The 26,639-nt window shown below is 43.3% G+C and overlaps 1 protein-coding gene across 2 annotated transcripts in view; it reads left to right on the plus strand.

Moving 5' to 3' along the window:
* LOC146273438 (plexin-A1-like) overlaps positions 1-26,639 on the plus strand; it is a 159,491-nt gene that overhangs the window by 66,223 nt on the left and 66,629 nt on the right. For both annotated transcript variants that reach the window (XM_084704296.1, XM_084704297.1), the window contains exons 4-8: positions 9,425-9,562; positions 21,995-22,095; positions 23,288-23,411; positions 23,793-23,946; positions 24,874-24,973. In XM_084704296.1, coding sequence (XP_084560422.1) covers positions 9,425-9,562; positions 21,995-22,095; positions 23,288-23,411; positions 23,793-23,946; positions 24,874-24,973 — 617 coding nt within the window. The remainder of the gene's footprint in view (positions 1-9,424; positions 9,563-21,994; positions 22,096-23,287; positions 23,412-23,792; positions 23,947-24,873; positions 24,974-26,639) is intronic.

Here is a 26,639-nt window from a genome sequence, read left to right on the forward strand (position 1 = left end):
TGAATGATTTGAACTTATGACATATTTTGAGTACTTTCTGAGTATCTTTCTACAGCCTCTAGATTCAAAGAACGATATCCTACACTTATCTGTCCTTGCTTTGGCTTCACATCTTACAAATGAGAAATAATGTTTATTTTCTCATAACTTTTTTTTTCTCTCTCCCCCCCCCCCTCTCTCTCTCTCTCTCTCTCTCTCGCTCACACATACACACACACACACATAATCTGCACTTTTCACCTCCACCCCTACTGACACTCACTGTCTCCCTTCCTCACTTTCTCTTTGCTCGAACATTGTGTATTTGTGTGTTTGACTTTTTAGAACCTCTCTCTCTCTCTCTCTCTCTCTCTCTCCCTCTCCCTCTCCCTCTCCCTCTCCCTCTCCCTCTCCCTCTCCCTCTCCCTCTCCCTCTCCCTCTCCCTCTCCCTCTCCCTCTCTTTCTCTTTCTCTTTCTCTTTCTCTTTCTCTTTCTCTTTCTCTTTCTCTTTCTCTTTCTCTTTCTCTTTCTCTTTCTCTCTCTCTCTCTCTCTCTCTCTCTCTCTCTCTCTCTCTCTCTCTCCACCCCTACTGACACTCACTGTCTCCCTTCCTCACTTTCTCTTTGCTCGAACTCTTTTTTTCTTCTTTCACTCTACCACTCCTCCCACATCCCATCAGCCTTCACAAGGTGTGATAAAAAAGAGAAAGAGGGAAAGAGAAACAGAGATTTAGTCATAGAGAAGGTATGCAAAACAAGAGGAAAGCGAGCACAGGGGATGAGAAAGGAAACAAGGGAAGAATTTGTCCCCCCGAGGTAAAGGGATGGGCAGAGAGGGACTAGCTTTTCAAATACTGTTGCTATCAAGTTCTCTCTCCAGGCCAAATGAAATGGATGCCACTGACTGGAGTGATTGATTGATTACATCTTTATGTGAGTGTCTCTGTGTGTTTTGTGATATAAGAGGGACATGTACAGTAGTAGATCATGTGTGTAGGTACTACCCAACATTTTGGTAGACACACACACGCACACAACCTCTCACTTGCACAAAGGAAGCTGTGAGGCAAATCACTGGTAAACCACATTATTACGTTTCTCAAAACCCCTGTATAAATTGCTTCTACATTCCATATTGTTTAACGACTGAACTGTTTGTTTTCTTAGACTCTGGTTTGTGGGTGCTCCATTTTCATTTTAGCAACAGCCAACTAATATTTTTAGCAACTCTGTAATTATAGGCTTCCCACTGTGTGCAATCCTCCAATAATACTTTAAAAAACTTTTTTTTTTTTTGTGGTGATCAGCGACCATTTTGTGCCTACTTCAAGCTGTCTAGCCTCAGTGTCGGGAGGGAGGGAGGGAGGGCAGGCAGTGATAGTTTATCAATCTGGGCAGGGTATTGACCAGGACCAGTCCTGCATGTTCCTCTCTTTCTCTTACACAATCACATTTTACTGTATTCACTAATAACATATGTCTCTTTCGTCTCTGTTTTTTCTCAAAATGCCTATTAGAGGCACCAGTGGCCATATAATCGCTCTGCCTTTCCCAGAGGATGACAAAATACCCCTCCTCACCCCACTTCTCCCTCTCTCCTCTCACCCCCCTCTCCCTGTAATTACTTGATCTAGATTAGATCCATCGCTGCTTCACGTTCACATTTAGAGCCCCTGTTTTGAATAGGTAATATATTTAGGTAATGGCGGAACAAGAGTAGCACAGTGCTCAGCCTTAAGTTTGCTTGTGAGCTGCTATGGGTTTAATGCTACAATAGAAGAAAAAAAAAAGCAACAGGCACATGATGTCATTACCTGGCTACATTGTTTAGATGTTAGCTTAGCACATACAATTGTATGCCATCTGGTTGCTTTTTTAGGCTAAATGCTAACTTAGCAGGCAAAGGCACAGATGGAGAATTTGTTAGTTTACCAGGTTACCAGGTTTGTACATCGGCAAATTTTCATTTTAACAACTACTGTAACATTTAGTTACAATTCAATTTTTTTATTGAAGATTTGTATGTACCAAGAAATACATTTTCAATTATATTTACTCGTATTAAAATAGCAAGTAACTAGGATGCCCATCAAATACTAGGCTTCAAATTATAATGTGCTGGAATGTCAGCTTCAAAAAATATTCAGAATCATATCTTGCGTGTTCTCTTTTTCTCCAGTGTGTGTGTGTGTGTGTGTTACGCGCCAGGCCTGTATCTGCATGTAGATGATTGAGTTAGCGCAATTTAGCAATCATTGGAAGATGAAATGCCGGCGTCGAGCGACCCGCCACACACACTTACCATCATCGGCGCCAAGCATTTAATTTGAAGTGATGCAGGAAGGGTGCTGGGAAGGAAGGAGAAGGAAAGAGAGAGAAAGAGACAGAAAGGATGAAGGGAGGCGTGAAGAAGTGTTTAAGGGGGGGAGGGGGGGGATACATGCAGATTAAAAGCTGTAACGTTGATGGATAGTTTTCATTTGCGGTGAAGCCATTAGAGTTGGGCCACCAGGGGGCTGGTGGTGACAGAAGAAAGGTATGTGTGTGTGTCTGCGTGCACCTGCTGCAGCTCTATCCCTTCGATGGCAGTCTCAAATCTAGCCCATAACTGCTAATGAACATTGTAGAACATTTTGGACACGTCTATTACATGTGCTAGCCTCAATCCACCTTGAATGCACACAATCCCAGACTATTTCAATGGCTATGCATGAATATTCATTCAGTTAATTCATCTCATCCCTCCCTCCTCTTCTATCCTTTTCCCTCTACCTCCCTCATACATCCTGTGCCACTTCAAATGCTTGGTGCCAATGACTTGGGGATCAGGAATTGTATAAGAGGGGTGTACTATATGTGCTGGAAGTAGACTGCCAATATGACAGATTTTTTACAGCAATTGCACAAATATGGCAGCTATGTATGTGCATACTACAGGTGCTGATTTTGTGGGACTGCTATTTAGCTACTTGTGACATGTTCAACAGGCTGACTTTGGGTTTTTGGGGGTGTGAGGGTTTGCAGATTGTGGGCATACCAAGTGAAGACAGCTGGCTACATATTACTGTGTGTCAGCTGTCACAGGCAGCTTGGCAGTGTGGAGAAGAAAGAAACTTGAGGGTGTGTGTAAAATCTGTACACCATTACGCATGCACACCACACCTTTCTTCTCTTTCCCTGCTCTGTGAATGGTAACAATATCTGTTTTGATTGAGTCAAATTTTCCTTTCCTCTTCTCTCCTCTTCTCTTCTCTTCTGTCCTATTTTGTTTTGTTCTCTCACCTCGCCCCTCCCCTGTATTGTTCTCTCCCTCCCCTCTTCGTTTTCTCCTGCCCTGTCCTTTCCCTCATCTCCCTCCTCTCTTTCTGTGTATTTCCTTTTTCATCTCTCATCACCTTGCTGTGCACATTTTACTCTCCTCACCAAGCCTGAGTTTTTAGCTTTACCCCCCCACACCCACCCTTCCGTACTACAGGGACTCCCTGCACACCAGAGTCGACCTTTCCAGCCAGGGGAGAGAGCAGATAAAGGTTAGGGTCGTAGAATGGAATAAAGATTCTTCAGGCAGTAAGTGAGAGACCACCATATCTCCCTGTCACCACCGATAATCATTTCCTTCCTTTTCACTTAGCTCCTCAGACATAAAAAACGTGAACTTTAATAACAATGAAGACTCTACACACAAACATTTTGAGCAAAAAAATAAAAGGTGAAAGGAACTTGTGCATCTGTGAGGTTGAGGATATGGGGTTTTGTCTTTGTGTGTGTTTGCGTCTGTGTGAGAGTGTGTACATGTTGATAAACAGCCTCTCCAGCCCGGTGTTGGATGTAGATAAGTATGCCACTCCTTGATGTACAACTATAAACCCATCATTAACCTGTCTTTCCCTCTTTCACTTTCTCTCTCACCCTCTGCCTCTCTGTCCCTTTTGTCCCTGTCCCGTAGTACCATCAACATTAATCACCATTTTAAGATGTACACACATTCACGCCTATCCTCGCACAAATTATGGACAAAAACATGTCCTCTAAGATGTCAAAAACTACCCTGTCTTGGATTTGCATGTGCCACTAGATTCACCAATTTTTCTTAGCCCTTGTTCAGCTTTATTGGACTGTCTTATCCATGTGTGCATGACATGCCGTACTGCGGTATGCCTGACCGTGTATATGATGGCAGCTTCACAGCGTCTTCTGTCTTAACTCCAGTCAAAACAGGGGGAAACCCCCCAATCCAGCATCAGAACCAAGAGAGAAAAAGGTTGTGATTTAATCGCTTCACAGACCCAAAATAACTCTGGCCAAACCCTTTGTTTTTGCAGTGGATGTGCAAATGTTCCAGACCAACAGAGCAGACGGATGTCAGTGGAGACCTTTCTGTGTCTGTGTCTGGTGTTGCCTGTGCGTGTGTGTATGTACTGTATAGTGCACTTGTTGTTGGTAAAGTTGTTTGTGTCTGAGGTGTCTTGGTAGGAAAGCAGTTATTTTCAAGGTGTCTGTCTGAGCTACCTGGAGTGAAGTGTGCGTGGCCTTTCCATAGTGCACATACACAACGTGTGTGTGTAATCCTTTGTGTGTGCTTTGGATGTGCGGGGACCAGATAGGGAACAGTAAGGTCAGTCGGGCATTATGCTGCATCTGCTGGAAAAGATGGAGATGGAGCGAGATGGAGGGAGAGAAATGGATGGAAATATGTGCTCTCGTCGTTTTCAAACCAGGGATTCTTCTTAGAAAGGTCAATGTGCAAATTAACAAATGGACTAATCATAAATGTGAGATTCTACAAAGGCTGACACACCATTTGAAGTTGACCATACTTCAGCTGTATGTGTGTATGTTTGTGTGTTTGTGTTCATCATAGTGCTTCTTTCTAAATGTACTCTGATGTTTGTGCTTTTGCCTTTCAGAAAACCTGTAAGAAACTGAGCATTTACTCTGATTTTAGTTTGAGTGCAGTCTTTAAAGGTCAAGAGGAAAGCAATGAACACACACACACACACACAAACAAATGTATGTGTACACTGGTAGATAAAGACAAATAAACTCACTCGGACTTTCTCTGTCACCTTTCACTTGAGTAGCACACACGCACACACATTTGTGTGTTCTATTGAATCATCGAACACAGCAGCAGAAGGGTCTTTTAAATGGGAGCTTTCATGGCAGCAGCAATCACAAGCTATTTAAGTGACTGATGCATCTTCTGAGTCCTGGCTGTGCTTAAGTACACATGGTTGGGAGGAATTCAACCACTCTCTCGCTCGTTGGTGCTCTTTCTCTGTCTCTCCCACTCTCTCTTTTCCGCTCTCGTGGTCTTTCATTCTCTCTCTCCCACCCACCCTCCTTCCTCTCCCTCACTCCCCCCTCTCTCTATCTCTCTCTGTCTGTCTTTCTACCCAAATCAAAACTCATGGAATATGGCATGATGGGATGAAATGAGGGCTCAGTAACAAAGTGTGTGACTTCAACTCACGTCGTACACACTAGGAAGAGTTTGCATCGACCACTTTTCTTTCTGTGGCTGGGATCCTCAAATAGATGTCTTTATGCTTCAGTTGTAAGTCCAACTGTCTCGCTCTCCGGGAGGAGACTCAGGGGCCACCCCTCCTGACCCCTCTCCCATTCCCACCCTCCTCCTTCACTGCATTGTTCTCAAGCAGGTTGCGCCAAATCTTTACTGCATCTGCAGACCCCAAATGAAGCCTATGAGCCCACATAGACAAACTCATACATGGAGACACACACATGGAGACACTCACACTCAAATACACCCACCCACACACACACACCCACACCAGAACACACACACAAAGAGGATCCTCTCCACATCAAAGGCTGAAATCTGCATGCTGCCATTATGCATGGGCAGAACTAGTTATGTCAAGTGGTCCAAAAAGGTCTAGTCTGAATAGAGTAGAGGGGATTTGAGAAGTTACAGTCTGTCTGTGTGCATATGCATGTATATGCCGACTTGTGTGCACATGTGTGTGTGCCCCAATGTACTTGCTATGTCTAGTACTGCCTGTATTTAATTGGGGAGAAACGTTTGCCTGTACGACACAATCCTTACCTGTCACACCTACACTGTTTCTCACACTACCACTATTTCTAAACCCCACTGAAACATCAAAGAACTTCAAGATAATTCCCTTGCTGTCACACAAACCTAATCCTAGCCGTTCCAGGCATACATAATGAGCGAGCCAAGTGTCACACTCCACACTAGAAGAGTGTGTTTGAATGAGAACCATTTGTTTTAGGGATGTAGTGCTCTTCCATGTCACTGGCTTGAATTAAGAATCCACCATTTAACGGACATTTGATGCAATATGCTCAGTCTCCACTGTCAGAACTGTGTACTGATGGCCTGTGTTTTCTACTGTACTTACTATATGCATTATTTGCACAACATGTTGCTTTGGAATAATGGTGTCTGCTTTTGGATAACAATGTATTGTAAATAATACATAATTTTCAGGGGAGATTTTGCTTTATCTTACAGAACTAGACCAAGTCTCCGGTCCCTGTTTGTACAGCAGACAAGGAAACAACATCACAATATCCAGATCTGTCCTTCCTGTCTATCTCTATTATCATAACCATGTTTGAGACGCAGCCACTATGTCTCCCACCCTTATATGGCAGCTGTCATTCAGATTGTATGCCAGTAGCTTGTTATCTTCCCATACCTAACCCTACCCCATCCAGCTTGCTATCAGTTACACAATCCTGTGTGGCTGTGTTTTCTGAGCAGACCTGTGCGGCGGTAGATAAAGAAGCCACAGGGCTGAGATGGAAGCCGGATACTAGCTACAAGCCACTACAGGCAACTAACATATTACATTTTAACAAACTAGGCTTTTGCACAGGGGGAGTTTGTGAAATATGTTATTGGTGGACATTGTTTTCATTTCTTTGTTTTTGTTAAGAAAATTTTTTTTTTCTATGACTTTGTCCTCCCTCTACTCTTACTCTTATGGCTTCCTTCACTCTTTTTCTACTCTCTCCTGATTGTCCTTTGTCTCTCGTCTACAGAATATTCTTCTTTGAATGCACTTGAATGACTGAATTATAACACATTAAGCCACCATCACTTGAGGAAAGCCTTGGTGAAAGGATAATTTACATAAAGTGCAAACGGATGTTGCTCCAGAAAACCCCTCCGACATTTAAGTTCACCGTCAACCAGACGCTCCTCACAAAAATGGTGACAGTCAAGGCGGATATTGGACTTCTTTGCCTGCCCCCCCCCCCCCCCCCATTGTGTTTCTCTCCCTCTTTACTAACACATGCTAATTCGATTCCACCTCTGTCTGCTCAGGGAAAGTAGATGGTTGATTGAGTTAGCCTAATGTTGCTTAGATCATAAGATGCTGCCTCTCATATTATGCTACTGTATGATGTCAAACCAGACACCAAGGGCAGAAGGAAGGACAGAATCTTTCCCAGACTGAGAGTTTTTGGACCAGTGCATACATTTAGTCACTTGCTTACATACACACACACTCCATACACCTTCATGTTTATCCTCTTGTACAATGTCAAAGTGTCAAAGCTCCAGGATACCTGCCGGAGTCATGCTTAAACCGATGAAGCAATGCAATTTGTTTCAAAGACAAAAAAGGAGAAAAACAGGGTGAGAGAGACAAAGTGACAGGATTAATACAATTGTTTTTGCCAATAAATAATATATTTATTGTGCCAGATGTAATCAGTTGTCATTTCAGTTTTGAGATGCAACATCAGTGATGTTGGCAGTGCAGGTTCAGCCAATTGTTGGTAATAGGAAGAAAAACTTTAGTTTCTCTTTAATCTTCTGGAATGTGAGTTTAATATTTTTCAAATGAAGCAGGGATTTAGTTATGAGTAAGATCAATCACAAAAATCCGACTTTTTTTGATGTTCTACTGGCTACACCGAGAACTACTGAGAACCTTTAACAATGGATGAACACTCTGAAAAACATGTTGTCTATTGTCTTGTTTGATTAGAAAACAACCATTTACAGTTCCAAACTCATGAAGCTGAAAAGTATTTTATGCTGGGATGTTTGACAGCATTCTTTTATTGTACCACACTGGTTTCTAAAGTTGAGCAAGGCACTTGTTTCTTCATTGGGCTCATACAATGCAATGCCCGTTGGTGACACACTAGTGCAGTGCCCTCTGGCCTCTTGCAAGATCCATGGCTCCATCTCTTAGTGCAGCAGGGCATTGAATGCTGTATACAGTGTATTTATATTTATTTCTTGCGAATGTGAACCGCTCGTCAAAACAACTTCACATGTGGCACTGCATGTCCTTCGGACTTGAGCAAGACACCAGACACAGGCAGAGATTTCTGCCTTTAAAGTTAGACAATCCCAGACTAGAATATCTTATCTCATCTCGTACCAGATGATGTATTCTGAATAAGATGGACAGACTGAGGCCAGTGACTTGAGAGACGTGATAAATACAGGTCGTGATGTCTGTCCGCTCTAGTATCTGTCCCGGCCTTCATCTGTCTTTCAGTCCCCGGTATCTTAACCAATCAAAAAGACAATCAGTGCGAGAATGGCTATTAGCAGCACCGAAGTTATGGGACTGAGCACAGGGAAGAGATAGATGATGCAGCCCCCCAGAAATGTTAGTGAAGGAGGGAGAAAGAAAGAGAGAGATGACCCCCTTCTCCCCCATCACGCTTTGAGCCGATCGAGAGAAACAAACAATTTCCATGCACCTCCTCTCGGCACTCTGTCTTCATTCTCTCCTGGCGTGTGTGTTTTGTTGTGTATGTGCGTTAGCCTACCTCTATTATTTGCCGTCTCCATTTGTCCACGTAGGTTTTGTGTGTGTGTGTGGTGTGTGTGTGGGTATAGTCTGTGTAATCATTTTTGTACAAGATGAGATGCTACACTACACCGAGTGATATGTATCTTTTGTTTATACTTCCATTATCCGGATAATAATGTTTGTGTTTTCTCTGATCTGTGTTGCTTTATAATGCCCCTATGATTTGCCAGCGCCTGTCTCCCTGTTAATGTGATTGTTTTGCTGAGGATCCTTCTGTGAGGTGGTTGTGTGAGTGTACATGTTTGTATGTCTGTCTGTTAGTCTTTGGCTGTGTCTAATATGTCTGTGTGACTCATCTTTCTGTCAATTAGGGTGACATTCTAAACACTGTGTTTGGGAAAATAATGAAAAATATAAGAGAACTCCACAACTGCAACTTAATATCGGCCTCCACCTCTTTTCATTTGCCTCAAAAATGGGTTTGGGCTCCAAACTATTACATAACTCAAAATTCGCATATCGTATATGCACCACATCTTCCCTTATGTGAGCTGATTATCCAGTCGCATCACAGAGATATCTGATGAGGCTCGGTGAATACACGGTTCTACAAGTGTAGCGTGTGACCACTGTTCTCAAATGGTTCTTTTCTTGCCCGTTTTTCCTACAGATCCTGGTGAATTCGGTGAGTCCCAATCGGCCCGCCCTGCTGTACGAGAACGTGTCGGTCAGTGACGGAAGCCCCATCCTCCGAGACATGCTCTTTAGCCCCGACCAGCAGCACATCTACACGCTCACGGAAAAGCAGGTAAGATGGCTCGAGTGTACACAGACACACCAATACACCCGCATACTATTCACCATTAGAACATGTGTACTCCCAGTCATGACACCCACTCTTGCAGCATAGCACAGCATAAATGACCCCCTCCTGCAATTTCTCTGACACCATGGTGTGCACACACACACACACACACACACACACCTTTATACCTTCACCACCCCACCCCCCAATCCAGCATGCCCGTGTAAAAGCTCCAGGAGATGTCAATGATGCCTCATTACCAGATACCCCACACATCTCCAATTACATCTGTCCATCTGTCTAACCCCCCCCCCCCCCCCACTCCTTCCCCCCACCCCATGATCACTATCCCTATCTTACACGGAAAAAAACAAGACAAGTCGAAAGGTTGTGTGTATTCCTTGCGGGGACCAGGTCATTAGCAGCTCCGCCGCTGGCTCTGCTGTGTCCACTTTTAGAAGCCTGCAAGGAGGAGGAGGTGTGTTGTGTGGGTGTGATTGTGGCGCTGTCCCCCGCCAAGGCCATTCCCTGTTTTCTTCCTCCTCATTAGAGAATGATAGAGGGATGTAAAGAAAGAGGGGAAGAAGAGAAAGAGTTTGAATGTCATGGTGTCGTCCAATGGCTTGCAACTGGACACTTTTTTTTAAAGAAGCCAGATGTGTGAAGTATTGCTCGATGTTGTTTGGTTTTGTAATTGGCTTCGAGTCTCGTTGTTCCTTGTGCTGTGGCTGTGACATCACCTTTGCCCAGCTCGCAGAGTCAAGTTGTCATGGTTACAGCTGCAGTTGTAGAGCCCACATTAACGTTAGTAGCCTGGTAGCTAGTGCTGACTGTCCCACTCAGCAAGACTCACACACAGACTCCCTGGTTGTATGAAGCTAGGTGACTCTGTGACATGGCCTGGTTTTACAGCCTGCCAAACGAGGTAAGTAGGCGACACACCCTCTGTTTTGAGGACCCAGATGCCAACACACACACACACACACACGTATCAGATGCACACAGCCCTGTATAGATAATCACTGGTATGCACACATGTGGACTGTGTTTGCTGGGGATCATACAGACTCTGTATAATTCATGCATCACAAAGACACAAGGAGGACACTTCCTCTGCTTTAAGTTCCATGAATGCAACATACACACACACACACACACACATCTTCATGTCTGTCTGTGATCCCCATTAATAGAGAACAGGCCGGGTTAAGCATATGGGGAATGGGGGGGCTTAAAATCCCACCCTGGTATTAATGATAGAGGGGTAACACCCTCCCCCATCCCCTCTGTGTTACCTCCAGCCACCCCTATTTTTAAATCCATGTCTGGGCTGTCTTGCCTGCTTTCGTCTAAGCTGAAATTGAGGGCCTCCCTCGTGAACGGGCTTTCGATGATCCCATTCCCATTTTTAATGATCCCCCACCTCAACCCACACATGCGTGCTCCATCCTCTTACACTTCCACTGCTCCTGCCTGAAGATAGCTGTGGAAAATTCGGGAATTTGATCTGGTATGGGGAAATTGAGGACCACCTCCCCATGCACACACCTTTTTTTCTTTTAGACTGACACATACGGTTTTACTGTGTGTGTGTGTGTGTGTGTGTGTGAGGATGCAGAGAGGGAGACCCCAACCACTGTGCAGGATGCCATGCGGGGGTCCAGAGACAAGCCAAGCACATTAAGGTGTCACTGGACATATCCACTGATACGTAACCTGTGTGGAGTCCTCCCCCACCTTCACCTCTTTCCCCCCCCACACACACACATACAGTCAGGGCTATGGGTGACAGTCTGTAGTTAGTAGTAGTAAAATCCCACTCTGAATCAGTCTGAGGGGAGTGTCGCTAAAGTGCTGTGATTTATGGGTAGTTTGGGTCCTTGTTCTTTATCATTGTCATTTTTATTAAAGGAAGGAATTTGACATGTGTATGTAGGGAGAAGTACATATGCATAATAGTTTTCAGATTGGGTTCCCGTGTGGCTCACTAGTCTGTCTTCATGTTGCATGTATGCCTACTGTGTGTGTGTGTGTGTGTGTGTGTGTGTGTGTGTGTGGTATTCTACTCCTCAACACCAGCGCAGTGCTGTGGCAATAGGAATTGGCATAGATAAAAGGTTTTTGACTCCCTGACATTTGTGGAATAGGAGTTGGGTTATGCATGAGCGATAAGGACACAGCGCTAGTCAAACACCCTGAGACTTTAGACCGGCGCAAGCGTGGCTAAATATCAGCAGCTGCCCCAGAGTTATATGTCAATTGGAAAGAAAGGGCTACTATTTAGCTCCATTTGTCAACCATTTGCTAAAATGGTTCTGCTCAGACATATTGCCTGCTTTCAAGCTTTTGTGCTTTAAAACATTGCCTCATTTTGTCTTTGCTTAGTCATAACAGTAAACTCAAATCTCGTTTTGGACTGATTTCCTTTCACTGTAACTACACTGGACCGTGTAGTGTGGCGTTTCATTTTCTAATCTTTGTTCAGTCAAGTCAGTGGGCTATGGTAGCTTATCTCTGGTAAGTCTTTGTTTTCTCGCGTCCCCGCGCTTCGGTGCTCTCTTCACACAGTTGAGGCTGGTCCCTTTTGACGCCATTCATGCATATCATCATGGCACAATCCCCAGCGCAAGCTAATTGCAAAGCATAAATATTCATTTCCTCCCTTGTGAATACGGGGCTCCAGGTTTTTTGTCTTTCATCCCCCAATATTGAACCCTGGCATCTTACCGGAAAGTGAAATGTGAATATGAGTGTCATTTGTATGGCCAGGATACAATTGCGATAAATTAGATATCAAATGTCCCCCACTGTGTGTGTGTGTGTTGTCAAGTCTTTCTGAATGTGCAAGTGCATGGATGTGCATGTGTGTGTTCTTTGTGTTTTGTATGCATCTTGATATTTCATGTCTCTTTTAGTCTTTGTGTGTATACTCGTGTGTGCAAATGCACACTCGTGAATATGTGGACTGTCGATTGTCTTTGGCCACTTTTAGAGACAAAGACATTTCAAATTGCACCAAAGTGTACTTTGCACAAATGTGCCGGTGAAGACTTCCATTCTTTCTGTTCATCTCGCTCCTACCTTTCTGCCTATCTCTCTTTGTCGACATTGATCTCCACCGTAATCTCTGACTCAATTCCTCAGTCACTTGCATTGTTTCCCATTCTCTCCCCTTCCAATTCCCAATCTACTTTCATTCCGTCTTCTCCAATTCCCCTGTCCATCCAGTCTCTCTCTTTGTATCTCTCTTATTTCTCCCTCTCAAACACTCTCCTCTCTGTAGTGTTGTGTGATAAGGATAAGTGTTGAACAAACACAGTTGTCTGTGTGGCTGATAAGCCTCTAGCACCCCTGGCTCTCCTGACCTCTTGCCATAATTAACTCATGGTCAACAATGAAGCCTTCTCACTGCGTGGAAACACATGCACATGCACGCACACACACACACACACACACACACACAGGCATACACAGGCATGGTCAGAAATATTTACACATGCAAAAACACAAAGACACCTTTTGTTTCCATGTCAATGCAAGCTTTCTCACTGCATCGTTCCTGCTCCAAGCCATGACTGTATGTCCGGTCTACTGTATAACTTCACCATAACCTCTCACTATTCTACATAAACAAAACAGACCGTTGCCCAAGGCATTCCACATTGTCTCCCACATCTCACTCCTAGACAGCTGGGCGACCATCCCTCTCTATGCTGAGTTTTTTGTACTGTCCTGGAATGTGTCAAAATAGATACGGATATAGTGTGTGTGAGGCAGGGTCATCGTGTATGTCGAGTGGTGTCTTGTAGGGCTGCACGATTAAGGCCAAAATGATAATCACGATTTTTTTGATCAATATTGAGATCACGATTAATTATCAGGATTATTTATTGATTATAACCTACTCAAATGTTATTGACACAATACATTGTACTTGCATAATGGATGTGTATAAAAATCATAATATATAATAAATAAAAAACAAATACGGCAGGGCTCAGCATTTAGGCTTGTCCGCTTGTCCGGGACAAGTGGAAGAGAAATGTACTTGCCCCACTGGACAAGTTAAAACTCACACAAAATAAAATGCCACGTTACTTCATCTTTTGTTCCACTCATTACGTTTATTTTACCGATTTTATTTAACCGAATTCTGCATCAGCAAAACACAGATCTGTGTTTGCTCGAGTGGCATAGTCCCAAGATCTCTACAGACCTTGCAGCTAATTTAATGCTCAACAATTGAACGGGGGCTTATTACTTGAAAGAGGAATTATTTACTGTGTCGTCTCAGTTACACTAGGGCTTTGGAAAACTGTGCCAAGCTCAAATAGGCTAATGGCTAGTAGAACATAACATTTCAGAATAATTTCAGTAAATCAAGCAGCGCTGCAAGACCCAGTTAAAGGTTATGCAGCTATTAAACGTTAGCTAGCATCGCTAACGACATTGGCTAACTCAACTTCGGTAGGCTATCCTCTGTATTTGCAAGCTATCTAAACTTATACTGTATCTAAAATAAGGCTTTAGGGATTAGCGAAGGCAGGTCACAGGTAGTTTTTTTTTGTTTTCTTTGTTAAGATAGCAGCCTTATGACCGACTTCTATCTGATGCGGAATTTTCCTCACGTTACTCTGTCTGTAACCGTCTACATCTAGAAATTGAGCTGTATGGTGCAGGGAACAACTCTGACTGGCTCATGGAGGCACGTGAACAGACATTAGGTGTATTCGACTCCACGCAGCGCTGCAGCCGGCTGCAGACTGCAGATTGGAGAAAGAGTTTACCATAGCCCAATACATAAAATGACACATTTTCCGACTTAAGGAGCCGTTTATAACTCCTCCCCGACAACAAGCGGCAACTCTCGCTGGTCGTTTCATGCAGCCACAGCCGATGTCGAATGCATCTATTGGTTTACGGAGCGCTAGATTGGCTTTGCAAAAAAAACTTTGATAGGGAGCGTTCTATGAACGGAATGACGCATTTTAAACATCGCTCGATCACGCGAATTTGATCGCGGGAAGCCGAAATCGTGATCGTGATTAAAATGCGATTAATCGTGCAGCCCTAGTGTCTTGTCTGTTTAGCTAGGACTGAATGTTTGAAACAGAAGATGTGTATTCCATGTTCTCAAATTTAAAACAATTTCAAGAGGACTTTCTTGGCAACAGCTTTGTTAAGTTGTGGCTTTGATGTTGCAACATAAGTTTGAATCCCGATTGTGTCAGCGTGTCAGACTACAGGCCAAACTTTAGAGTAGCTGCAGGTAAGTCAAGGGAAATGGAAAGCTAAAGACCAGCATGCTTGGGAAAAAAAACATGGGAAAGAAATGAAAAAAATAAACCGGCTTTACAATGAATGAGGGCTTGCTGCTCCCTGTTGCATATCAACCATCCCCCTCTACTCTCTACCCCTCCGCAAGTTAATGGGGTCTAATCCTCGGGTCATCCGTTCAGCAATGATGTGAGGGTTTTTTCCTCGCCCTGTCCTTTTTTTTTTTTTTTTTTGCTCCTGCCCTGGTTCCCCCACTCCTAAGACGAAGGAATGAAAGTGAGAGTGAAAGATCACAATCCCTTTTGAAAGTGGCAGCTGCGGCAGGAGATATGGTAAGATGGGATCATTTGGCGGCAAGGAGCGGTTTAGATGTGTCTTAATCTTGGGAATCTTGCGCTGGATATATCCACTATTTCTCTCTGTCCTACTCTCTATCTGTGTTTTTTTTCTCGCCCTTTTTTTTCTTCAAAATAGCTCTCCTTTCTCGCTTTTCATCTCCTCTTTCTTTCTTTTCTTTCTGTATTCCTTTAACCTTTTCTCTCTATTTCTACCGTAATGCTTTCAAAGATAACAGCAAAGATGAGTGTTCAGAAAGCGTCTTGGGCCTGATGCTATCTATCCTAATGGAGGATGGCTCACACAGACCCCCCCCCCCACACACCTGTTTTTTGAGACTCTCATAATTCTGTGATTGAAAGGGAAGCCATGTTTCTTTTCCATTTTCCCCCTCCCATGGAATAGATCTGTTGTCAGTCAGGTCATCTTTAATTGAAGTGTAGGCCATATCTATAGTTGTGCTCAGTTCTGATTGGATGAGGAGCACACTAATGTTCCAGCTTGATAGGCACTGAGGCCAGTCAGAGCCAACCATAAACTATTTCGGTCACAAGATGTCTTTATCTTAAAACTCCAGTAGAAAACAAATACAACCGGTTCCCCCTTGCCCCCCCCTGCAATGACAATACAATGAGACACCCAAACCCCTTTTCATGTTAACTTAATGTCTAACGCTTTGAAATACCTGTCCGAAACTAATGTTTCACTTGCTACCATTTTGTCCAAGATCCATTCTAGTAATTTTGTTTATTTTAATTGAAAAAATAGGTTGATCTTCAGACAGATTACACTATTACTTGCTATGAAAGGAGTCACAATCTTATGACCAAGACATTTTATTGTAGGTTAGTGTCCGTAGTGTTTGCTACAGATGGGTTAGGTCCAATTTGTTGCATTGTACAAAAACATTAAATGACAATCACAGAATAAGACTGAATGCTTTATAAAATCCAAAAAGTAAAGCCATTTGCTGCTGTGCTGATAAACAAAAACTGTAAGTATGAACAAATCATTCAGGCAGTTAAAAGTTCACAATAGCTATAAACTCAGTCTATAATTGCCGCGTAAGCTGTACATAGTTTGTGGTCTGGCAGCTTAATCTTTGATCTGGTTTGTTCATAGATGACACAAAACATTTTAGAAAATGGGGGGTTTGAGCTGAGTTAATAACAAAACATACAAGAACATTTCCTTCATAGGACTGGGCATAGCCGTGATCCTTTTTCTCATTATTGTAAAAATTGTGTTTCGGAGAGAGTAACTCACTTTTTTCAGTCAAGAACAGTCAACAATCTAATTCTGTACATTCTGCAGACCAAGTATCCTTTAACATATAATTATTATTTTTGTGGAAATCCTCTTATTGCCCAGGTGAAAAAAAGCATACTTTAGAGTACTTCAAGCATATTCACATTTTCAATACATTTTAAATATACTAAGAAAAAGTGTACTATCTGTGAATATATAAAAAGTATACTACCATCATGCTTTAACCAATTCTAACATTAATACTTTGAACACACTTTAAAAAATGTTTTTACTACAGTACACTTTTAGTAAATATTTTATTAAAGATATATACTTTAAGTAAAACGTATATGTAATTTCTAAAGTGTACTACTGGAACTTTGTTTTTAAACATATTATTTGTATATTTTAAAATGCATGCTAAAAAAATCTTTGTAACAATGCACTTAAAGCTTACTTTAAAAATAAACATTTGCTGAAATGTTTTGATATTTTAAGTTCCTTTCAAAGTCCCTTCATTAATTCAGCCTTCAGTGTACTGGTATACATTTGCTGTACTGTAGTGTGTAGTAGAGTAATTACCTTTTTCTTTTTTACAGTTTTCTTGTGCTTGTGCGGCTTCTATTTCCAAGCGGCTTATAGTCCGGTTTTAGAACAAAAAAGTGACTTATTTCTCTATTGCTCAACACTTGGAACAACTTCAAGTATACTTAGTACACTTTAAGTATACGGCTATGTCCATATACTTAAAGTGTACTAGGTATACTTGAAATTGTTCCACTTTAGCACATAAAAGTATACTTATTACACCTTAAAGTGTGCTTTAGTACTATTTTATTACAACTAAAATATACTTAGTACAAAATAAGTTGTTCCAAAATAGCACACTTCAAATTAACTAATCATTCAATAATTTGAAGTATACTGATGATTAATCAGTCTTCAAGTATGCTAAGATTTAGTATACTTAGCATTTTTTTTTTTTTTACCTCGGTGGTCCTTATTACAGTGAAAGAAGTGATCATCAGTTATTCCATCCCTATGCAAAATGAGGTCTAATAGTAAAATACATACCACACCTAGCCTAACCAGTAGAGATGGCATCGCTGTTTGCACATTGCAAGTCAAATGACTAACTTGAGTTAGCTTCACTTGTCTCAACATATTGTACACAGTTGGAAAATCGCCTCTCTAAACGTATATTTTTCTTTGAAAATGATATAATTCAGTTTAACTTTAGCATTCCACAAGACCAACCAAGCTTCTACATCGAGCCCTGTGCATACCTACAAGGCACTGTCTACAAAGGATGACTTTTCAAAAGGAAAGGGGATGTGGGGGACAAAGTAAAAGGAAAAGAAAGACCCAATTTGTCATTTTCTTTCTTTCCTTCTCTTTCTCTCCTTTCTGGTTTTCTTTCTCTCTCATTGCCGCTGATAATGGAAATGCCAGGGCGGGCAAAAGGCGTGTTGTGCTTTAGTCTTCAAAAACTCCATTTACTAAAGTGACAGAGTAATTTACCATGGCCGCTGTTTCTCCCCCTGCAGTTAATTAAAAAGGCCCGATGGCCTGTCTTGTCCTTATAGCCCTTTCTCTTTTTTCTCTCATTCTCTCCATCTTTTTCTCCCTCCCTCACTATCTCTTTATCTACCGTGTCTCTCTCTCCCTACTGTCTCTCACCTTCCCTCCTTTTTTCTTAACTCCCACCTCTCTCTTTCTGTCTCTCTTTCACTCTGTCTCCCTGTCTCTGGGATGGTGGAGGATAAAGACATGGATTAGGCCATGTCAAGATAAAGCAGAGAAGTCAACCTCCATTGATGAGACGGCTGATGAAAAGTAACCAGCGTGATCCCTGATTTCTTTTTCTCCCTGTTTTGTTCTCTTTCCTTCCGTCCGCTTTCAGTCCACTCACTGCTCTCTCGTTGTTTTTCCAGCCCTGTCTGTCTCTAGGTCACTCTGTCACTTTGTCTTCTCGTAGCGCTCCCCATTCCTGTCAAGTCAGCTATCAATATTGAGTTGAAAACGTGTATACAAAATAAGATGTAAGGTTAAAGCTAACACAAACTTCCACCCACTTGTGTTCATTGCCAACAGGTGGAACATAGGACACTTGAATAAATGCACTGACACATACAGTAGGTGCCAAGGCGAGATGAGTTCTGTAATATACAAACCCCTGCTGTGTTGACACTGTGCAGTAGAGACGAAAGCAGAGGAAGAACTCCTATTGAGCTGGTGTAATATGATTAGCTCTAGTGTATGTATGTGTCAAAGTTGTGGTCTTGAGTTGCCCAGGCCCATCCTGGGTTTGACAGGTGCTGTTATTGCATGTAGGAGGGGTGATAGGAAAATCACCTCAGGAATTAACAATTATTGGAGGAAGTGATAGAGCAGATGGAGGCCAGGACCAAGAAGAAGAGGAGAAGAGAATTGGAATTTGGATGTTGAATTAAGGAAACTTGGATGGGAGAAACGTATGTATGGATGGAGAAAGAAAATAGTTGAGAGAGAGATGAAGATGGTGAGGAAAGAGTGGGAAGAGAAGGGCAGAGATGTGAAGAAATAAGCACAAAGGCAAATAAATGGACCATTATAATAAGTGTTTGATGAACTTTTAGGAGTCTCCAAAGATCATCCCGTCTCACCAGCATCAAGTCCCCACAGGCCAAATTCAATATTTCTCTAATTTTCATTATGAAATTGTATTGAATCCAGCAGATGACTGACAGTGATGGGACACACATTCCGTTCTTTCTTACGCTCTCTTTCTTTGTCCCGTTTGCCTTCCTTCAGTCTAATCAGTCAATAAGTGACATTTGGTCATACACCGCCTGAAAAGCACTAGCCTCAAGCACAACACTTGCTGTCATGGCACTCTTATCTATTACATCCATCTCAAAACAGAATCTAGCTTCCTGCTCTCCTCACACACACTCAGACACACGCACACATGAAAAGACATGCACGCACATGGAAAGTTCTTCAACGCCCGGGTAGTATTGATTCTGTAGCCGCTTGCGGCTCGATACGAGGGCAGATTAAAACGTGCCTGATGGAAGATGATAGACATTTATTGAAATAGGGGTGCGTTGGCTAATGCTAGGTGGAGTGGTAGCTAAACCGGGGAGATGGAGTGTTGATGATGCGTAATAAAAATCCCCTGCCGTGAACATCTGGTTACAGGACAGATGCATTTTTACATCAGAGCCCGGTCAAGGTAGTATCAACTTTCTAGTCTCGTCTTCCAAGTGAAAGAGCTGAACTTTGGTCCAGTACTTCTTCAAGAAAACGTGGGGCCACTGTTTTTTTTCCTCCTCCAAATAGATTATTTAACATCATTGATCGGCCACACTGGATGTTAAGATAAGACAACGTACAGTGTGTCACAATCATTTCCTCTTAAAAGCTTCCATGGTACTTTGTTGCGACAATGTCTAACAAAGAGGGAACAGACTGAAATGAGCTACAGACCACCAGGCCTAGATTAGATACCCCTAAGCTCCCATGGCCCCTAAAAGAAAGCTTCTCACTTTTATAGGAACCCCCCCTTCTTTGTTCACTTCAGCTTGATGGTTCACCTTCTTTACCTTCTGGAAAGGTCTACCACAGGCCCCTAAATACAACAAGCGGCCCTTTTATCTCCTTTGATTTCATTGCCAATGAAACCTTGTATTGAAAGCTTTACAAGTCCTTTGGCCATAGAGGCGACCGCCTCGAAGCCCCTTAGCTCGGCATTTAAAAGGATGTGATGGCAATACTGTAAAAACTGAAAGAGAAGGGTGGAAAAGTCCAGGCAAAATGGATGGGCAGGGCAGGATGGGGGGCTCTTGTCATCTTGGACAAGGCAGGGGGAGAGGGATACAGTTACAACTCTGGTTTCAATTGTGAATAGGAGCAGAGCGAAGACAAGATGGTGGAATTTATAAGGTCACCCAGACGAGTAATGTAATGAGCTTACTGGAATGCCTTTTTCTGTTGAGAGGCAGACATTGGTGGACACAGACAGATGTATACATGGGTGCACACAGGCTCTCATAAGTCTAATTCCTGAGCTCGACATTGACAACCCCCACACACACACATACACACACACCCCACACACTAACTCAAACATACCTCAAACACACACCATTTCAACACTTTCTTACAGTGTGTAGACAACTTTATTTGCCCGCAGCTGTATGTTCTTAACCCGCAACGCAAAAAATGCAATGCAACTTTAATTTATTGGAACCCAACACTCCCCGCCCCAGTCCGGTCCTGCTGTTTCTTTACACACAAAAACATACTTGTTGGGCTCCTAATTGTACACACACACACAAAGAGGTCACACACTTGCACACACTTCATACTCACATGAAAAGGAACGCACATGCTATTCCCTCAAACTGCACATGCCCCTTCACAACCCCTCGGCCCTCTACAGACAACCATATGTTCTCCCTGTCCTCCTCCTACTCCCTCTCCTCCTTGCCCCCTCCCCCCTTGCTTCACTCCTCCCCTTATTCTCTCTCCTGGAAGTGAGCCCACCACTTGGCCCACCTCCAGCTTGTTTGTCTCGTACCAGGTGTGCTGGTATTACCACAGTGTGTGTGTGTGTGTGTGTGTGTGTGTGTGTGTGTGTGCACACACACAAGCATGGCTATATGTGTGTTTGTGCTTGTGAGATTCTGTGTCAAACTTCAGCTGTAATTACGGTCCTTAGGGGAAAGCTGTTTAATGTTCTTGCTTACCCATCCAACAGATCTCTCCCCCTCCACATGATTTACAGGCAGCATACACACACACACACACACACACACATACATACACGCACACTCCAAAGCTTGTGCAAAGGTGCATGGTGGTCTGAACTTTTGGCTCACATTTACCACTCATACACACAGACGATGTAAAACACAACCAGCTGCGTGCATGCATTCATACACACAAATATGCACACATACAACCATAGAGGAGTTAAGGCTTTACTCTCTCAAGCTCAAACCCATTCGCAGGACCACATGTTCACATGTGCTCCATCTTTTTCTTATACATTATTATTACACACACACACACTCAGGCTCGTAAGAACCATTAGGCTAACCATCTGTCAGCACACATAACTCTTGGGGAGGGGGTTAACTTACACACTTGATCCTGTACTTTAAGCAACATCTGCAGCTCATCACTGCGCTTTGAGTCAGTGATCTGTGTGGTCACACATATACACACACACACGCTCTTACATCCACAAACAGGCTGATGCTAGGCTGATGCAAACACGCAGGCTTGATTACAAGCTCACTTGCCAATACACACCCACAAACATACCAACACACACCTCAAATGACACAACAAGACATACACACACCCTTGAAAATCACACACGGCAACTGGTTCTGTCAGGGACAAATAAGGACACGCACTTGCCACCCCTGGATACAATGTGAAACCCAACCATTTGATAAGCGTGTCAGTTCTGTCTGATTGCATCACGTCTTCCTGCTGCTCCAGCATATTAAAACATGTTTTCTTTTCTCTTCTACCACCCATCCCCCCCCTCCTTCTCCCTCACCCCCCGCCACCCGCCAGGTGACCATGGTACCAGTGGAGAGTTGTGAGCAGTACACCACCTGTGGGGAGTGCCTGGGTTCCCGGGATCCCCACTGCGGCTGGTGTGTCCTCCACAACATGTAAGTACGCAGGAATCTAACCCAAAACCTCCATCACCTCTCGACATTTGGTGTCTCAAAGCCCCTTAGTTCCTGTTCTTAAATGGGTCAACCCACCTCACTTCCATATCTATACACACAGTCAAGGAAAGTTTATCTGTATTGCACGTTTTGTACACAATGGCAATAGTGTAGTTCACATGGCATAGTGTGTATTGTTTACATAAGAAAAGACTGTGGGTGCATGCGTTGTGCGTGTCCATTTTCAGTTATTATCTGTGGCAGAGGTGACCATTGTATACTCCTTGGAGACCTATTAGGAGAACACTACACAGACTGAAGGCCTCCAGTGTTTGGCAGCGTGCCCTTTCTCAGGGTGATAATAAAATAAAAAATAAAAAGTAGACACTCACAAGGGTATTCTAATTTAAGTGAAAAACCTGAAGCAGCATTGGCGAAAACGCAATCAAGACTGAAGCCATTCCTGTGGTGTTTGACCTTGCCTCTCTCAAATGCAGCTCGCTCCTTCCTTATTGGATGAGTGTCACTATTTATAGACTGTCCATTCAGTATAGACAATACTAAGTATTTCATTAACGCAGTTAGCTCGTTGGCTTTATTTGGTTGTTCTGTCAACTGTTAGGAGTGACATAAATCACACTCACACAGCACTACGCCTATGTCAGGCTGAAGAGAAGATCCGGCCTATTTCAGTTTCTAAAGGTCTGATCACACATGCATGGTCTTGTGCGTGTGTGCTGTGTATGTGTGTGCACTACATCGTGTGTGTGTGTCTGACTCACTGGGGAGCAGTCGAAGGCAGGTTTTTCCTGCTGAGTGCGAGGGCTCAGTAAACAAGGGGCCGAGAACAGGCAGTTTGCATTTTTCCTTTTGCTCCCGCCTTTTTATTGTCAAGGTCCAAATGAGTTGCACCGCTCAGCACGTTTGCCATTACCACTGAGACCTGTTTGTTTGTTAAAGAGGCGGAATGATGGCCACTCATACACCAGAGTGCCACGGCAGGCCAACTTCTCTCAGGTGGCTGGTGTTGGTGGGCAAAGTGCTTACTGTGTGCTTGGAGGATTTTAGTGTAGATTGAGTGTCTTTAGTCCGTCTTGTTTGTGATTTCACTCTTTGGGACCTGCAAGTATGCTAATGCCCATTTCCTGTCCTCTTTTTCTCTTCCTGTCTTCTTCTCTGTCCTCACCCCCAGTTGTTCCCGAAAGGATAGCTGTGAGAGAGCTAGCGAGCCCCAGCGGTTTGCTTTAGACCAGCGCCAGTGTGTGGAACTCAGTGTACAGCCCCAGAACATCTCCGTCACCATGTCCGAAGTCCAGGTGAGTGCATGTATGGTTGTGTGTATGGTTTTGTCCAGGGACATCAGCGTTTGTGTGTGTGTGAGTGTATGGGTACTTTGATAACTCGAATTAACACACATTTGCTGCGCACGCTCCATGCCACAGCGTGGCTGTGCGGGCATGTGTGCGTATGCATGGATGTGCACAAGAGGATATATCACCCTTTGCCATCATTTGACTGTTCCCTCTCCATACACACATTAACCTTGCTAAGTCACCACCTCCATTACAACTTTCCACCCACCCCTTTGCCATACATGAACCTCCCGCCTCACATGTCCAGCTCTTTTTAATCACTTGTACAACACAACCCTCTTCCCTCCCATACACTGACCCCTGCGTGTCACCAATGTCCCCCAGCTGGTGCTGCAAGCACGCAACGTGCCCGACCTAGCGGCTGGCGTCAACTGCTCCTTTGAGGATTACGTGGAGACGGAGGGCCACATCCAGGGGGGCCATGTCTACTGCCTCTCGCCTTCCGCCCGCGATGTCATCCCCATCACGCGCAATAAAGGTCAGTGGCAGGCCCCTCCCCTAACGCCCATTTTTGCGGTTCTGCGGTTGGTTAGAAAGTGAAGTAATCTGCCTTGGTGGACCAAGATCATTGTACAGGACCAGTTCTGAACTTGAACAGAAGTCTTGTTCAAGCCCATTTTAATTATCGATATTCACCCATCTCTTTCCCTTCCGGCCTATCCCACATCTCATTCATATGTATAAATCCGTTGGTCGGATGGCATTTCTCGTCTTAGGGGAATATTTGAAAGAACAGATGTGGTGTAGAGTTTCAGATATCGCAATCTCAAGATGCTTTACATAGATATCTATGTTGAGAATGTGCTGTCACTTCCAACGTCACAAGGAAGTTACTTTTCAAAGCACCCACACAATTCCACAATTATACTCCGAAAACAGTGACATGTTTTCCATTTCCGCAGTTTTGAATTATGCATTGGTGTCAGTTTCAATGTGCTCTTGCTACAAAGATACCAATCTTTTTTATACAGTAACTGCTTTTTCAAAAGAAATGTATTCTCTAAATGTTTATTTATAGACTGAAACGTTTTCACAGGTAAATCTAGATCTCGGTTTAGCATTATATTGTACATCTGTACATTTTAGTCTATTGTTAGTGCTTTCATCCTCAAAAGCGTCAACTGGAGATTACATTACCCAAAATGCATTGATCATGTTGTTTCACTGACATTGGTATTGTTTGCTTGGTAACTTCTCTAAAAAGCTGCAAAATACATAAAAATGTATCCCTCCAGAAGTGAAATCTAAAGAGATCTCAAGCCAGGTGTTTTATCTCACAATGTCAGATTATCAGGTCTAAAAAAATCATGTTCCCGTGACTGGGGGTGAAGTGCTGTTTTTACCTCTATGTTTGTGTTTTGCAGTATAAGTGGCATGTCACTAAGCCTTGTGTGTGTGTCTACAGGAGACAAGAGGGCGGTGAAGCTGTACCTAAAGTCCAAAGAGACAGGGAAGAAATTTGCCAGCGTGGACTTTGTCTTCTATAACTGCAGTGTGCACGCCTCGTAAGATTTTTTTTCTTCTTTTCAGTAACTTCAATTCGTATCTGTGTATTATTTACTTTCATTTTATGAGGATGTGGTTTTTTGTCGAAGGGTTTTGAGGTCTCTGTCTCTCCCTTTTTCTGATCCTGAGTGATGGTCTTTCTTTTTGTTTTTCCTCTGTGGGTCTTATGTTACTGAACATAACAGAGACAGTGAGGTTACACACACAGATAATGTTACCTTCCCTGTGAAATTGAATTCCCCATATAGAAGGAACCATTTCAACATGAGATGGTAATACTATTCCTATCATCATAATCCAATGTACAGGGTGATAGTACCATTATGATTAATTAATTACAAAATGACAATTTGGTCAGCATTCTCAAACAAATCCAAGTTCTAGCACTTGTTCAGTATAACAAAACATTATATGAAAAAATCTAGTCATCATTGTACTCTAAGATTAATTTGTTTCAGCACACAATGGGAGTAATATGTGTATCTGGACCCATAATGCTCTTCTTAAAAAATCTAAAGAAGTGTCTAGAAAATGAGAAAACAAGTGGACGTCACACACACATACCCCTGGCTTGACCAAAGTTCTTGCCACCCCTTAACACTCAGTGTTGATTCTTCATGATTTAACCCCACTCTCCAGTCCCCACCCTCTCCTGGGGCAGTCGGACCCCCCCCCCCCCCCCGCCCACACGTGATGTCAGCTGGGGTATTAGCCTCCGGTCACCAGATGGCGAGGGGGCCCCTAATGATACGCGAGGCCGCATCCAGTGTTTCCCCCCACCCCTTCAGATGAGCCTCCTCTGCAAATTGCCCCCCCCCCCCTTCATCTCGGTAGACACCTAATCCTCTATTCCGAGCCCAAACCTATCCCCCACTGACAAATCCCCTGCCCCACCTCACCCATACTGATTTATTTAGTTGGTGTCCAAGGGGTGCGGTTACATGTTAAGATTGTCGATTTGGTTCTCACTTGAACTTGTTTGAGTTGTTGCACTATGGTGTGGGGGTGATAGGTGGGGAATTGTCATCGGAGGAGGGTAGGGACTGGAGACACTTGTTCTTCAATGACAAGTGTCTGCATGGTGGGTGCATTAAGGCTGAACAAAACCCCTTATGTAATGAAGGATACCAGAAAACACAGAATCAAAAATACTTGGGAAGGTTACCACAGTTCCACAAGTCGAGGGAAACGAAGGAGGGGAAAAGAGCAGGATCCCAGCAGACTGGCACTCACACCTTCCCTGAACCACGCTGCCACGGGCATCTTTGAGCTGCAGTTTCTGATGAGATCAGACTGCTAATGTTATATCGGGTACTGACTCATCTGGACTTGTGAGACTGCTTGGTCATAGTTTACAAAGATTTGTTATAACATAATGGGGAGTTCTGTTCTAGCTTACAAGAAGTAGTAATACAAAACACACACACACACACATTGATTTGCAAACAAATCACAAGACACCACTGACATTGTTATAACTTTTGTATTCGTCCTCTCGTGTATAACTCTCCCAGTTATCTGCATATGGCAATTGCAATTCCCCCATGCAGTATTCAAAAGAGAGCTCAGTGTCGAAAAGCCATATGGATATTGTATCTACATACACCATACACCCACACGTACGCCCCCACACCCCTGCACATCCAAAAACACACAAAGCCCTCC

This window comes from Hypomesus nipponensis, chromosome 9, assembly GCF_054491055.1.
Source record: "Hypomesus nipponensis isolate SF chromosome 9, ASM5449105v1, whole genome shotgun sequence".
In the NCBI taxonomy this organism is placed as follows: domain Eukaryota; kingdom Metazoa; phylum Chordata; class Actinopteri; order Osmeriformes; family Osmeridae; genus Hypomesus; species Hypomesus nipponensis.